Source organism: Prionailurus viverrinus, chromosome B3, assembly GCF_022837055.1.
Source record: "Prionailurus viverrinus isolate Anna chromosome B3, UM_Priviv_1.0, whole genome shotgun sequence".
NCBI classification, from domain to species: domain Eukaryota; kingdom Metazoa; phylum Chordata; class Mammalia; order Carnivora; family Felidae; genus Prionailurus; species Prionailurus viverrinus.
Window position 1 is genome coordinate 37,182,154 of NC_062566.1, and position 15,904 is coordinate 37,198,057.

The 15,904-nt window shown below is 39.4% G+C and overlaps 1 protein-coding gene and 1 pseudogene across 3 annotated transcripts; both read left to right on the top strand.

The window, feature by feature from the left end:
• Positions 1–230: 230 nt before the first annotated feature.
• RPS27L (ribosomal protein S27 like) lies at positions 231–3,747 on the top strand. 3 transcript variants are annotated; one of them, XM_047861556.1, is made up of 4 exons: positions 231–371; positions 1,260–1,368; positions 2,044–2,154; positions 3,551–3,747. In XM_047861556.1, exons 1-4 carry the CDS (start codon positions 366–368, stop codon positions 3,577–3,579), a joined length of 255 nt encoding a protein of 84 aa, XP_047717512.1. In that variant the 5' UTR covers positions 231–365; the 3' UTR covers positions 3,580–3,747. The 3 variants fall into 3 exon arrangements, with proteins under 3 accessions (XP_047717512.1, XP_047717514.1, XP_047717513.1); XM_047861558.1 differs by lacking the exon at positions 231–371 and adding an exon at positions 446–645; XM_047861557.1 differs by lacking the exon at positions 231–371 and adding an exon at positions 715–1,096.
• Positions 3,748–12,760: 9,013 nt separating this feature from the next.
• On the top strand, positions 12,761–15,311 carry LOC125168040 (CCR4-NOT transcription complex subunit 7-like; annotated as a pseudogene).
• The last annotated feature ends 593 nt before the right edge of the window (positions 15,312–15,904 follow it).

The window sequence follows — 15,904 nt, forward strand, 5'->3', positions numbered from 1 at the left end:
CTAAGCCCCAGGAGGCTTCCTAGCCGGACACACCGCCTGAGCCTCACTCCGGGCACCGCTGGCTCGACGCGCAGCCCTACGGCCGGCGGCCCTGGCCCAGGAGCCCGCGAGGCTGGTGCGGTTCGGGCGTTCGGCACGATGGGAACCTCAGGGCCTCTCCCGCAGGCCCTGATCCGCTGACCCGGCCGAAGCCGACCCCCACCACCGAGAGGAGCGCCTAGAGCGGACCGGCCCGCGGGTCCCGACGCTCCGCTCCGCCCAGCCGCCTCTATCCCGGAAGTTGATGCAGCTCGCCAGATCGCGTGCTGCTCGTTAGGGGTGTCGCCTTAGAGATCGGGACTGGCTGGGATTGCGAAAGGATCAACATGCCTGTGAGTTGTTTACTTTCTGGCTTTCCGTTTATTTCGGGCTTCTCTGTCTAGGGGTCCTGGGGGCGGGTTAGCCCGACGCTTCCGCGGGCCCGGGGTCCCTGCCTAACGCATTTCAGGGGCGCGGATCGCGCAGCTCCTCCGCGCGTGGCGGACTTGTTGGGACTTGCCTGGACGGCGCGGCGTGTCGGGCCCTGCATGGGCGTGGAGCGGGGTGGACCCGGGGCCGCCCAGTGCTTAGGTCTCGAGTCCCTAGCTAGGGGGACACAGCTTCTCGGTAACACTCAGCCTTCTTGGGTTTGGGTGGGCGCTCGCGAGACTGTAGTCTTTGGAGTCTTTTTGCTCTCCTTGTGCTTGGTGGTTCTCTCCTCGTCTCGGAAGCGATTTTCTGCTGGTTTCCTTTTTCAAAACTGTCTTCGCAGTTACCCTACTTGTTAACTGCATCAAGGACAGTCAGGCTTCAGCCGCTGAGAGTTCCTGTCAGATCAGATGTTGAACCCCCGGGGCAGAAGTCACCCCCGTGTTGGCACTCTCCGGTCTACCTCAGCGATTTCTACTTTCAGCGGGTGCACGGTTGGGGTCAAGTTCTTACTTAGCACCACAGTGTTGTTTTTATCGGAGACTGTTACTCAGCGGACTAAAGAAGAACGGGATTAACCTTACCATATGCTTCTTGATCGTCCTAGAGTTCCTTTACCGGGACGTAGAGAACACAAGCATTATAAAAAGTATGGATTAAAGTTAACAGGCTAAAAAAATAACAAGTATCTGACATGTTGCGTCGGCTGAGTATGACTTTATTCTCTTTTTTGCGTGTGTATTTTAAGTCTGGTTAAATCTGCCACCATTGTGGATTCATTCTGGGAATAATAATACGTTTTTTTTATTCAGTTGGCTAGAGATTTACTCCACCCGTCCTTGGAAGAGGAAAAGAAAAAACATAAGAAGAAACGTCTAGTTCAAAGCCCAAATTCCTATTTTATGGATGTAAAATGCCCAGGTAAAATTTCAGATCTTAATTCCTTTCTCAAGGAAAATTTCTGAAGGGATTGCTAATGTGGTGTGTATGTTTAGATCCCTTAGGACCCTTTGTTGACTAGCAGTGGGATTACAGAATTGGAATGTCAAGAGGGACAGTTTCCTAGTAAACTATTCAAACCACAAGAGAAAGATTTGGGGGGGGGGGGGTGGTGAAGAGGAGACTCCAAAGGGGATATGACATTTGACTTACTAAGTGTGAAGCTATGCAGATGGTTAGTTTTCTTGAAACTAATCATGAAAAGTATGTTGATTCTTCAGTGTAAAGCTGTGCTGCGCAGTGTGGTGGCCATTAGCCATAGGCAGCTACTGAGCACTGGAAATGTGGCCAAAATGGGAAATATTCCTTAAGTGTAAAATGTACACCTGATTTTTAAGATGTAGCACATACACACACAAAAACCATATTGATTACATGTTGCAATGGTAATAATATTTTGGAAATACTGAGTTCAATAAAATATATTACTAACTTCACCTGTTGGCTTTTAAAAACATTTTTTATGTGACGTTAAATATGTGGCTTGCTGTTGCAAACATTAAAGTCTTAATCTTTTACAAAGTCTTTGCTACAAATATGTTGAACAATATGCTTTATTTTCTTCTGCTTTTCGCTTTCAATTTGCCCTTTTTCTAGGTTGCTACAAGATTACCACGGTTTTCAGCCATGCTCAGACGGTGGTTCTTTGTGTAGGCTGTTCAACAGTGTTGTGCCAGCCAACGGGAGGAAAGGCCAGACTCACAGAAGGTATGTCATTTGGCCGTTTCTAACCCAGTGATGAGATTTTATGATTATAAATGTCTTCCTTTACTAAAAACCAGTTTAAAAGAAATCTTAAATTCATTATTACCAAAATAGTTGTATCTTTCATCGTATGCTCTGTCAGTAAAGAGTACCCTGCTCAGATGGCTAAGTTTATATTCTTGACTTTGTAAAGAACTCATGTAACTATTATTTTTCTTAGTTTGGAACACCTAATTCTGTTACAGTTAGTCATTTAGTTTGTTTAACTTGGAATATTAAACATAAGTCAAAATGGAGCCAAAGAATAACTACATACAATAGGACATACAGATTTTTAAAACCATAGAATTTTAAAAATTCCATCATAAATATTTTGTTTCATATATAGTTGACGCATTTGACTGAAGACAGTTTTTATCATTGCTGGCTAAGCAACAGAAAACTAATGTATAAATTAAAATGCCAGAGGTTTTGATTTGTGAGTACCTGCTTAATAAAACATCTCATTTAAAAATTTTTATGTATTTATTCATCTACTTATTAAAGACTTTATTTTTAAGTAATCTCTACCTCCAGTGTGAGGCTCAAACTTACAGCCCTGAGATCAAGTCACATGCTCTACTGACTGAGGCAGCCTGGGTGCCCCTAAAAATCCCGTTTGAGTTGCTCTTTCACTTTTGTGCACCAAGAAAAAAAAGAGTAATTATGAATATTGTTTTCCATAGTACTTATAGATTTATAGTTCCATAATTATATTTGAAATTTGCTTGTGATATTTTGGGGAGTTGTGAATTCCACATTGTTCTCACCAGAAGAGTTATAAGTGGTTTGGGAACTAATCTAAAATCTATTTTGTGTGACCTGGTGAGATCTAAGTATGAGGTCAGCATACGATATTTAAGTGTAGTGTTGCTCTCAAAAGTATACTTGGAAGAGTTTTTAAACCTTTATATCATGCCATGATCTTAGAGTTTTGTGCCCATGTGCTGATGGATGATTAATAGGGTATTAGAGTTTTCCTAGCAGACTTGAAGAGCATCCTCATCAAAATTAGTTTCTTGGGAAGTGATTCAAAATAATTCCTAAAAACTAAGATTGCATTTTCTGATAGCTGGCGTTAAAGTTTTAACTGTTGAATTTAGGCTCATGGTCTTATGTAGACTCCAACATAGCATTTGAGAAACAGGAATAATAGTTATAGTCACATCAGAATAAATTCAAATGTACAAGATTTATTATAATAAAGTTCTAGTATAAAAGGATAAATAACGTATATATGAATGTTAATCTAATATTCCTAAAACTTTGGTTTTTTTAACTTAAAAAGTACTTTTTCTCATTAAAACTATACTAGAGATAGAGTACACTTGTTTAACATGCTCTTGTGATTCCTTTGCAGGGTGTTCATTTAGAAGAAAGCAACACTAATGATCACACAACCTCTTGAATTTGTGTTCTATCGCAGAAAGCCTTATCAGTTCAATAATTCCGGTTAATCTACCAAGATAATGTAATTATGTTTAATTTTGTAAGGTATACAACAGTCATCTCCTATTTTGGTGTCAGTTTTTCAATAAAGTTTTGATTATGGGCAAATTCCCCTTTTTATTTTTTTTAAAGTATGTGTGAATATGCTATATGTTTATATGTATACTGTGTCTGTGAATTTGGTATAAACATTTTAAGAAGTGTATTCTGATTAGTTTGTCTCATTTCAGGACTGGAAACCCTAAATATTTGATTTTCAGCCCTTTTCCAAATTGCTGTGAGTGGGCTAAACAATTAAAAAATGGAAAGAAGTCCATTATTTGTTAATTCTAAAAATAGTTTGTTATTGTAACTATGGAAACACATTTTCAGAAGTACATATTTAATGCTGTAACAATCAGTATAATTACAGAGTAATTATAATGTAATGGTTTGCGTTTTTGTGGCCCTAACATGCTGCATAATTTAGTAGAATAACTGCAGCTGGGGTCTGAGTTATAGGAAGCTCCTTTTGGGGTAGGAAATTTGAGAGGAGACATCAGGAGTAGCATGATTTACCCCAGGATGTCCTGGTTGGGAATGGTAGATGGTATGGAATTCTCTGATCCAGACACATGAGCACACCTGATTATAGATGTGTGTTGAGTGGCTCTGGTGTCTCCTTGTCATTTTGATAGTTTATGGAGTGATCCTAGGGAGCTAGGAAGTGGGAGTGTATCTCCCTCTAGCCACATTGGACTGCTTGTATTTGACTTGTTACCTTTAAAGTAGGCACTTAAGATGGGCCTTTGCTATCAAGAGATGTTTCTATATATTCACCCCCAATCTGGAAGGCTGATCCTTAAACATATTCATATACAAGAGGAATGTGGCACAAGAACTAAAAAACTTGGGGCACCTGGGTGGCTCAACCTGTTGAGCATCTGACTCTTGATTTCTGCTCAGGTCACGATCTCAGGGTCTTGGGATTGAGCACTGCATTGCCCTCTGCATTAGGCTCCATGCTGAGTGTGGAGCCTGCTTGAGATTCTCTCTCCCTCTGCTTGCTCTCCCCTGCTTGCCCTCTCTCTCTCAAAAAACAAAAAACAAACTGAAGAACTATCCAAAGTTTGGAATGTATTTAATATATGGAGAAGTAAATAACCCAAACGTTTCCAAACTTGCTTGGTTTATGGTATCTTTAGAGTCTCAGTAATTTTTTCAGAGTTCCTTGGCCAAAACAAAACAAAACCTAACAGTTAACATTAAGTAGTTAGGTTCTAATACATGTAAATTAAAAACAAAAGTGGTATTTTTTATCTCATTCTTAAATGACCACATTAGTAATCGAATGGGTGTCCCTTTTGGGCACTGCACGGTTTCTCAAAATTGGGATCAGACTAGACAACTGCCATCTCCTTTCTTCCACACTGATTTTTGCGTAGTACTTGCTTTTTATCACAGCAATGACCCAAAACCCAGCTTTGCAAAGATATGACATCATCAGGGGTGCCTGAGTACCTCAGTTGGTTAAGCATCTGACTCTTGATTTTGGCTGGGGTCATGATCTCATGGTTCATGAGATGGAGCCCTACATTGGGCGTTAGGCTCTGCACTGACAGCGTGGAGCCTGCTTGGGGTTCTGTCTCCCTTTCTCTGTCCCTCCTCTGCTCAGCTCTCTCTCAAAGTAAACATGGAAAAAAAAAAAGATCTGATACATCGAAAGGAATGTGGTGTCACATATTAACTACCTGGAACTACAAGTTGGCATGGTATCCAAAAGATACCCAGTATCAAAGCTTTTCTTGTGCCTCAACTCACCTCAGCTTGCACAGTTCAGGAAACTTGGCCCCATGTGGAGAGCCAGTGGGGATGGCAGCCTATTGAAATGGAAAGGAGCAAAACCTGTGATACCTAATCTAGAGAGCAAATCCCTGAAAATTTCCTTGGAGATAGTACTGAAAGAAAGGGTTTGTACTTCGAAAAACATATCCAAGGATTAAGTTATGGAGATATTTGGCACTGGGAAGTGAATGGTGTATTGACTTTTACTTCATTATTAATCCAAACAGTATTCCTGGGTTTGAAAAATATGCAATAGAACACTAGGACTTTTACAAATGTCAGAGTCTGCCAATATACCTTGTTATTTACTGAATGCTTTTCTTTAATACTCTTACTTATATTGACTTCATTTTTTAAAAATGTAAACTTTTTAAAAAAGGTTTTAAGTAATCTACAGCGAACATGGGGCTCAAACTTAAAACCCTGAGATCAAGAGTCACATGCTCTAAGGCCTGAGCCAGCCAGGTACCCCAGATGTAAACAGATTTTCAAAGGAGAACTTTCCTGTCTTCTCTAAATAGAAAATCCAGTTACATAAAGATAACAAAATAAAATGGATTCTTGGCTCTGACCTGATCAGATGACAAATGGTTTCTTACCTGGTGGTGCCTGCAAATCATCCAAAAAAGTTCTTGTTCTTATCCTTGTTCTTGTCCTTGGTCTTCTTCATACGATGTATATAGAACTCAACGTTGAACAGTGAACATTTCATTCAACATGAAACGCAGTGTTTTTTAGTATATCCACAAGTTGTGCAGCCATCACATAGTCTAATCCCAGACTATTTCCTTAGTTCATGAAGAAACTCCATATTCATTAGCATTCACTCCCCATTCCTTCCTTCTCCCAGTTCCTGGCAAACACTAATATATTTTCTATCTCCATGGATTTGCCTATTCTGGACACTTTATGTACATGGGGTCACATAATATGTGACCTTTTGTGTCTGGCTTCTTTGGCTTAGCATAATGTTTAAGACGGCCATCCACGCTGTGGCATGTATTAGTACATCATTCCTTTCTGTGACTGAATAATACTCTGTTGTAAGAATATACCTTCTGTTTATTCATCAGTTGATGGACAGTGGGTTTTCACTTTTTGCTACTATGAATAATTGCACTATGAACTTGTGTGTACAAGTTTTTGTGTAGACCTAAGTTAGATTCTCTTGGGTAATATACCTAGGAAAATTGCTAGGTTATAGTAATTCTGTGTTTAGTTTTTTGAGGAAATGACTATGTTGCAAAAAGGCTGTACCATCTTACATTCTGACTAGTAACGTACAAGAGTTACAATTTCTCTACATCCTCACCGACACTTGTTTTTATCAGCCTTTTTGATTGTGGCCATCTTACTATGTGTGAAGAGTTATCTCACTGTGGTTTCGATTTGCATTTCCCTGATAGTTAATTATGTTGACCATCTTTTCATGTGCTTATTGGCTTGTTGTTTTTCTTCTTTGGGGAAGTGTCTGTTCAGATCCTTTACCCATTTTTAATTGGGTTGTGTTTTATTGTTGAATTGTAAGAATTCTTATATACTGTAGATATTACACATATAAACAATTTTCTCCCATTCTGTGGGTTGTCTTCAACTTTGTCCTTAGAAATACAAACATCTTAAATTCTTATGAAGCCTAATTTACCTATTTTTTTTGTTGTTGTTTCTTGTGCTTTTGGTGTCATATCTAAGAAATCATTGCCTAATTCAAGGTTATGGAGATTCATGCCTGTTTTCTTCTAAGAACTTTCTAGTTTTAGTTCTTACATTTAGATTTGATCCATTGTGAATTAACTTGAATTAATTGTTACATACGGTGTGCGACAGGGGTTCAACTTTATTCTCTAATTCTTTTTAATGGTTGCATACCATTCTATGGTATGGAAGTGCCATAATTTATTAAGTATTCTCCTGTTGATGGGCACTTTGTTTCTAGTTTGTTCCACTGTAATCAAATGCCATAAATATATTTAAATATGTCTTTAGTAAAGGTGTTTTTATTTCTGTGGGTTAGATTTCTGGGAGTGGGATTGTTGGTTGGAAAGATAAATGTATTTTTCATTTTAATAGGTAATACCGATTGCTTTTCACCAGCAATATATGAAAACATTCTCCTCCTTCTCCATCTCTTCCACTAATAAATGGAATCTAAATTTTTTGACATTTTGATGACCATAAGGTTACATATACATCATTGTTACTCTAATTTGTATATCTGCTTACTGAGGAGTGTGGGAATGTAAAAAAGGCAAAATAAGCTGCTATCTTCCTAGAATTCCTTCTCATTTGCCTTTTCTTAATAACACCAGCAACAACAACAACGACAACAAATTCTCCATATTAGAAATATGTCTAAAAAGAGTTGGAATGCAGTTTCCTGTTGCTGCTGTAACAAATTAGCACAAATTTAGTGGCTTAAAACAGCACAAACTTAAATGGATCGTCAAACTTAATGGATCATCCATGTCTCTAAAAATAAAACAAAACACACACACACACACACACACCAGAGACAGAGAGGGAGAGGGAGAGAGAGGGAAACAAGGAAAACATAAACTTACTATCTTACAGTTCTGGAGATCAGAAATCCAAAATGGCAAAAATCAAGGTGTTGGTGGGGCCATGTTCCCTCTGGAGGCTCTGGAGGCTCTGGGGGAAGATGTTTCCTTGTCTGTTCCAGCTTCCAGAGGCGGCCTGCATTCCTTGGTCCCTGACCCCACATCTTCCTACCTCTGCTTATGTCATCACATCTCCTCTGGCCTTTACTTCCTACCTTCCTCTTATAACGACATTTGTGATTACATTGGGCTCACCCAGATAATCCAGGACAATCTCCCTGTCCAGGATCCTTGATTTAATTACATCTGCAATGTCCCTTTTGCTGTGTAAGGTAACTTATTCACAGGTTCTGGGGATTAGGGCATCTGTATTCTGCCTATCACAGAATACAAAGCTTTAAAATTCTATCCCAGAATTTAAAACTGAGATTCTGGAAATGTGTCTTTGTAATTCTCAGTGGAAAAAAACTTAAATCTGGGCACCTGGGTGGCTTAGTCAGTTAAGGATCCGACTCTTGGTTTTGGCTGAGGTCATGATCTCACAGTTTGTGGGATAAAGACCCAAGTCGGGGTCTGAGCTCACAGCATGGCCCTGCTTGGGATTCTCTCCTCCCTCCCTCTCTGCCCATCCTCTGCTTAGGTGCCTGTGTGCATGCATGCACGCTTGCTCTCTCTCTCTCCTTCAAAATAAATATATAAACATTAAAAAAAAAGAAACTTACATTAAAAAACCTTAAATCTTTGTCTGGAAGGGTTAGAATTTATAACTGCATTTTATAGAGAAAAACAATTACTTTTCTAGAATAATGACCTTACCTTATAACCTCTTAGGAGTTTAATGCTACATTTTCTTAACTACAGGCATAAATAATTACATCAAGTTAAACCCAGGCTCAGATAGCCTTTGAATCTTGTTTCTAAGGGAAGGCCGGAATAATTTTCTCAGTTTATCTCTTCTACCTATCCTAGCTCAGTTCCCTCATTGCTATTCCAAGTCTATTGTTATTTTCTTGCTTAGCAAAACCTCACCTTAGAATGAGAATTAGGGAAAATAGTCCTGTCAGACTTAGTGAAAAGCCTACCTTCAAATCTTGCCTTATGGAAGCAGTTTTAGTTTTGATTATTCCACATGAACAGAAATTTAAGCTGTCACTGCCTTCTGGACCCAGAGTTCACCAGACATTAGCTTCAGCTCTGCTCAGTGTTTTGTGTTTGTGTTCTTCAGTCCGTGAATGTCTTTCTCCTTTTCCCACTTCCCATTTTATATGTCAAGCTCTGTATTTAGGAGGTGGAATGTAAGAACATGACTCTACTGTGCCACCTTCATCTTGTCTTTATATTAATCTGTGCAGTAATGTAAAAGTTGTGTACTTTTGTTTATTTGCAGCCAGATTTACTAATTAAAATCCAAATATATATTTATTTTTATTCATTTTATGTACCTTAAGAACTTACTATTTATTGTTTATATACTATAAATATCTAAAATATAGTTTTTACTAACCTATTTTTACTATCTATAAAATTGCATGCCACTAAGTGTGACTTTTATTGGATCTGTAGATTTTTAGAGACTTTTTTTTTTTTTTATGGGAAGGCAAGATAATGATTAGAACAGGCTTTACAGCCAGATATACCTGGGTTTGCAATGAGTTCCAATGGCTAATGGTTGTGTGACCTCAGGCAAAATAAGAATAATTTCTATTTAATAGAGTTGTTTTGAAGATCAAACGAAGTAACATATACAAAGTGCTTAGCACAATGCCTAACACATAATAAGCACTTTGTTAATGGTATGTTTTTAATTAAAAAGGATCCTATTAAAAATCACGTACTTTCAAGTTCTATTTTTCTCTAAATTATTTACCTACCCCATTACCGTACTAGAGTATAGTTATGTTAACTATTTTAAGATTTTTAAAGAAGTTTATTTATTTATTTTTGAGAGAGAGGGTGTGCACACATGTGTGCAAGCACAGGGGAGGGGCAGAGAGAGAGGGAGGGAGAGAATCCCAAGCAGGCTCCATGGTATCAGATACAGCTGCATGCCAGGCTTGATCCCACAAACTGTGATATCATGACCTGAGCCAAAATCAAGAGTTGGCACTTAACCGACTGAGCCACTCCGGCACCCCCACAGTAAATTCTTGAAATACTTCATTCATTTATCTTATTCCAGATAGCACAGAATGTAAGTGGGAAATTTACATTAGAGGAAATCCAAATGGCTAATGGTTAATCATAAAAAACTCCCTATTAAAATATTTTTGACCTACAAAAACAGCAATTTCATATGGTCCAACCAAGAAAAAGATGTTCCTTACAGTACTGCCCACTAAAAAAAAAAAAAATCTGTCAATGAGAAAACATTATGCGATATAGTTAAGCAATGTAGTATTTTACAGCAGTTAAAATAAACTGGCTAGATCACCAAACAATGTTAAATTTAAAAAGGGAATGTATAAAACATGTATACAATGATGCTATTTATATAAATGTAAATAATACAAGTTAATACCGTTATTAGATATGGATACATACATGGCTGTGAAAGAATTAAACAAGGAATTGGAAGGGTATATACCAATTCCTGATAGCTGTAGCCTGTGGGGCAAAAGGGCTGGAACTTTGGGTTTGGCATGAAGGGGTCTTCAGCCTTATCTCTTATGATACTATTTTTTTTAATGAAGAAAATTTAATGAAATGTTAACATTTTAAATTCTGGGTATTGGGATTATATTGAATATTTGCCATATGACTCTTGTGTGCTTTCTGCTTTTTTTTTCTGACTTCACAAAATAAAAGTTTAATAAAAATAAAAGATCAGTTTAATACAGGAAGGTAAGGAAAATAATTTGTAGCTAATGATCACCTTGAAAACTTGTAAATTGCAGGAAAAAAACAAAACAAAACAAAACAACAACCCCAATTACAAGAAACTTGTGTCAAGTTCTCTTTAGTTCTTTTCCCTAATATTAAGGATCTGCCACACCAGAGATAGCACTCTGGGAGATAGGTACATTTATCAAGACTGTTTCTAACAATATTGAGAAAAGAAGTTATCATGGCAAAAATATCTAAAACAGGAATTCTTTCTTTTTCTTTTTCTTTTTCTTTTTCTTTTTCTAAAACAGGAATTCTTAATCTAGGGTCTGCGAAGCCCTAACATTTGCATAGCACCTCATTTTCTGAGCAAGTTCACAGCTCTTCTCAGAGCTTTAAGAATCCTAAAGAAGATGAAAAACATCTAAAGCAAGTGCCTTGTTCATAATACACACTCACTAAATTCGCATGCTCTTCACGCTTTGTGGATACTCCTGCACCTATAGTTCAGTCACAGGGCACTTCTCCCCAGTGCCCAGATAACGTTCTTTCCTCATCCTTTCCCCCTAATTCAAATGTCCGCACTTTGGAGCCTCTGAGCAGTTCACTCTGCAGTCTGTACACAAGTTTGAAGCATACAATAACATCGCATGATCAAGTTGCAAGCCTATGTATCTTTCAGTATCAGAAACATTGATTTATTTTTATTTTTTAAATGTCTATTTACTTTTGAGAGAGAGAGAGAGAGAGCGCGCGCACGCAAGCAGGGGAGGGGCAGAGAGAGGGGGACAGAGGATCCAAAGCAGACTCTGAGCTGACAGCAGTGAGCCTGATGTGGGCCTAGAACTCAACAACCATGGGATCATGACCTGAGCTAAAGTCTGATGGTCAACTGAATGAGCCATCCAGGCACCCCCATTTTCTTAAATCACCATAATTTTGGGGTGCCTGGGTGGCTCAGTTGGTTAAGCTTCTGACTCCTGATTTTGGGTTGGGTCACCATCTGATGGTTGGTGAGTCAGAGTCCCACAGTGAGCCCTCTGCACTGACAGTGTATTCTGTCTCTGTCTCTGTCTCTGTCTCTGTCTCTCTCTGTCTCTCTGCCCCTCAACCACTTGTGCTCTCTTTCTCTCTCTCTCAAAATTAAATAAACATTAAAAATAAATAAGTTGCCATAATTTTATTGCTTTTAGTCACAACATATTTTAAAATTTAAACGTTAAATTTAATAAATTAAAGGAAGGCATGACCTTTTCACGTTTATCAAAAACAGCATGGATTGAAAACTTTGACAAATATGAATACAAGACTTAGAGATCAGAAGCCAGAAAGGAATAAGGAGATCAAACGGATCAGTTATAGAGAGAGAGCTGCTTTCTCTATACTTCAACCAACTCAGAAACATCCATGTATTTACCTTTACAGATCAAACTGGAAAGTGAAGAAACAGGCTTAGGGCTCAGAAGTATAGAAAACCCCTCTTTTATTAGAGTGTAGGAAAACTTTGCTATCTTTTTGAATTTTCCTGAATTGAGTGTATCCCCAATATATTCGTCTATGGCTGTTAGAATAACATTTCCTAATATGTCAACGCTCTAAGAAACCATCTGCGGAGCCAGTCTCCCACAATGAATCAGGGTTGGTCTGTGTGATCAGAAGAATTTGTCGTAAGCGATGGTAAAGGACTTCCAAGGCTAGATTATAGCAGACATTGTGGCATTTACCTCGTCCTCTCTTCAATTACTCAACTTTGGGGATGCTATAGGACAATCAAGCAGATCTATGGCTAGGTCCATGTGGTGAGACACTGAGATCTCTTGCCTTAAGCCAGTAGCAAGTAATGGAGGCCTCTTGCCTATAGCCACACGGGGAAGCCACGTTAACATAAGATCCTCTGGTCCCAGGCAAACCTTCGGATGACTGAAGGTTTTGCTCACATAGTGTCTGCAACCACAGGACAGACCCTGAGGTACAACCATTCAGTTAAGCTGCGCCCACATTTATGAAACACAGAAATTGTGAGATGGGATAATTTGTTAATGCAATAGATAACTAATGCACATTGTACAAAATGAAAGAAGGCAGACGAAATAGGCCACATATTGGATGATCCTACTGATGTGAAATGTCCATAATAGGCAAATCCAAAGAGACAGAAAGTAGGTTGGTGGTTTCCAGGTCTCAGATGAGAAAGGAATGGGGAGCAATTGGTAATGAGTATTTCTTTTTTGGGGTGAAGATGTTCTGGAATTGAATGGGTGTACCCCTTGTGAATACACTAGAAACCAATGAATTGTACCTCCTTAAAAGGGTGAATTTTAAGGTATATGAATTGTGAATTGTATCTGAAGTATGTGTTTTTTCACATTACAGATTTGTGACCTGGAAATAGAGTGTGGCTATAACAGAAACCCAAAATGTGGGAGTGGATTTAGAACAGAGCAGGGGCTGGAAGTTGGATGGACTTTGAAGAGGGTGTTAGTGAAAACCTCAGGAGCCTCGAAGAAACCCTTCAGAAATATGATGGCCTTTGAGGCTGAAGCTGTGGCCTTAAAGGACAGTGAGGAAAATCTTATTGGAAATCGGAGGAAAGGAATTCTAATTTTGCAGTGGCAGAAACACTTTTGGCCTGAAGGAACACAGAAAGTAGAAAATGTGCCCAATAAATAGGGGAATCCAGCTGAGATGTCCAGTGTTCAATGTGCCTCCTGCCTTCTTCCTGCTGCTTATACCAAAGGCACGAGAGACATAAGCTAAAGGAAGGACTACTTGATAAAAAGAATCAATAATGGATGGTTTGGAAAATTCCCAGACTCTCCAGATGGCAAATGAAGCTAAAATTAAGAAATGGCTTCAAGGCAAAGATAAAATTTAGGGCACTTCCTGGAAAACACAGTCTAAAGATGAAGCTGAGGTCCTGACTATAAAATCCTTTCACTGCTGGAAGAACCAAGATGGTGCCTCAGAGGGCTATATAAACAACAGGGTTTATTAGAAACAAGTGTTTCTGGGGCGCCTGGGTGGCGCAGTCGGTTAAGCGTCCGACTTCAGCCAGGTCACAATCTCGCGGTCCGTGAGTTCGAGCCACGCGTCGGGCTCTGGGCTGATGGCTCAGAGCCTGGAGCCTGTTTCCCATTCTGTGTCTCCCTCTCTCTCTGCCCCTCCCCCGTTCATGCTCTGTCTCTCTCTGTCCCAAAAATAAATAAACATTGAAAAAAATATATATAAAAAAAAAAAAAGAAACAAGTGTTTCTCATGTTTGCTAACATGAACCCGTGCCCCACCCCCCCCACCTCCCCGTGAGATTTGTAGGAAACTTGCCAGGTTGAAACAAATTACATTGGCAGGCACACTACTTAGACAGAAAGGACAGAGCACAAAAGAGGCCTTTGGGCCTCAAACTTGTATGAGCAGAAAGCAGGCTGAGAAAGCCACTCAGCTACCAACACATGCTACCTTGCATGAACAAATTATAACTCAGTGGGCAGAACCAGCGGCCTGGAGAATATAGCCAAGAACAAAGAATTATCCCCAGGCCTTGAGTACTAATCAAGGAGCTGCCAACCTGTGTCTGGTTGGATTTCAGAATTGCTAGAACTCATGTATGTCTTCCGTTTCCCCACTTTCTGAAGAGGAGGGTCTATAGCAGTAACTGTACATATGTTGTGCCACTGCATGTTCCACATGTGGGGAGCAAATAACTTGTCTTTAGTTCACAGATCTCAGATACAGAGGAACTATACTTCAGGAACTACCCCCAAGGAACCTTACCCATACCTAGACCGGATTTACACAATAGATACTGGGCTATGAGCGGATACTATAATGGAAAGAAATTTCTGGAAAACTTGGGAGGCTGTAAGCGTATTTTGTATGTAGAAAGGACATTAATGTAGACTTGTTAAAGATAATTCAGCTAGGACTGACATTTGTGAATGAGCAAGGAGAATACCCTCCAGGAACTTCAACTTGGCAGTTTAATTTTAAATTTGACAGAGGACATGTATGCCCAGGACTCTATAGAGCTACTAACAACATCTGGCATCCAGTTTAAAAAACATGAGGAGGAAGGAATTGAGACCCAGTACTTTGCAGAACTTCTTAAGACATCGGGAGTGGTCCTCTGTGAAGGGGTCAAATGGTTATCATTTCATAGTGGTTATGACCTTGGCTATTTAATGAAAATCCTGACCAACTCTAACTTGCCTGAAGAACTTGACTTCTTGGAGATCCTTTGATTATTTTTTCCTATCATATATGATGTGAAGTACCTCATGAAGAGCTGCAAAAATCTCAAAGGTGGTTTACAGGAAGTTGCTGAACAGTTAAAGCTGGAACGGATAGGACCAGAGCATCAAGCAGGATCTGATTCATTGCTCACAGGAATTGCCTTTTTCAAAATGAGAGAAGTATGAAGACATCAGTGCCTTTTTCTCAGTTGGTTGTTAGGTTGAGAACATTAAAAATCTTATGATTTTTAGAGCAGAGGTCAGACTGTGGTAGATGACCCCCCATGATCTCCATCCACTTCCTAATATTCATACCTTGTGTAATCCCTCCAAGATTGTATCACGACTGGTCTGTGTGATCTGGAGAATATAGCATCTGTGATGGGGTATGATTTCTGAGGCTAGGCTATAAAAGACACTGACTTCTGCCTGGCTTATGGCTCTCCCTCTTTCCCTCCCTCTTTCTCTGTCCCTCTCTCTCAATGTCCCTCGAATCACTTGCTCTGGGAAAAGCCAATTAACATGAGACTAAGATACTTAGGCAGTCCTACGGAGAGGCCCACATGGTGAGAAACTGAGACCTCTTACCACCAGTCAAGTGAGTAAGCCATTTTAGAAGAATTTCCTCCAGCTCCTGAGAAGCCTTGAGATGACTACATCTTGTCTGCAACCTCATTAGAGACTGGTGCCAGACTCACCCAGCCAGGCTACTGAATTCTTAAGCCTCAGAAACCATGAGTTAATTTTTTGTTCTTTTAAACTGCAATAGATAATATACAGTTTCTCATAAACTTGTTTCTGCTGTCATATTAAAATAACAGTATTTGAACT

What these genes read in the sequence shown, in the direction of transcription:
- RPS27L (XM_047861556.1), top strand. An exon ending in TATGGATGTAAAATGCCCAG is followed by an intron (nt 1,369 to 2,043) that starts GTAAAATTTCAG and finishes CCCTTTTTCTAG; the next exon opens with GTTGCTACAAGATTACCACG. An exon ending in AAAGGCCAGACTCACAGAAG is followed by an intron (nt 2,155 to 3,550) that starts GTATGTCATTTG and finishes ATTCCTTTGCAG; the next exon opens with GGTGTTCATTTAGAAGAAAG.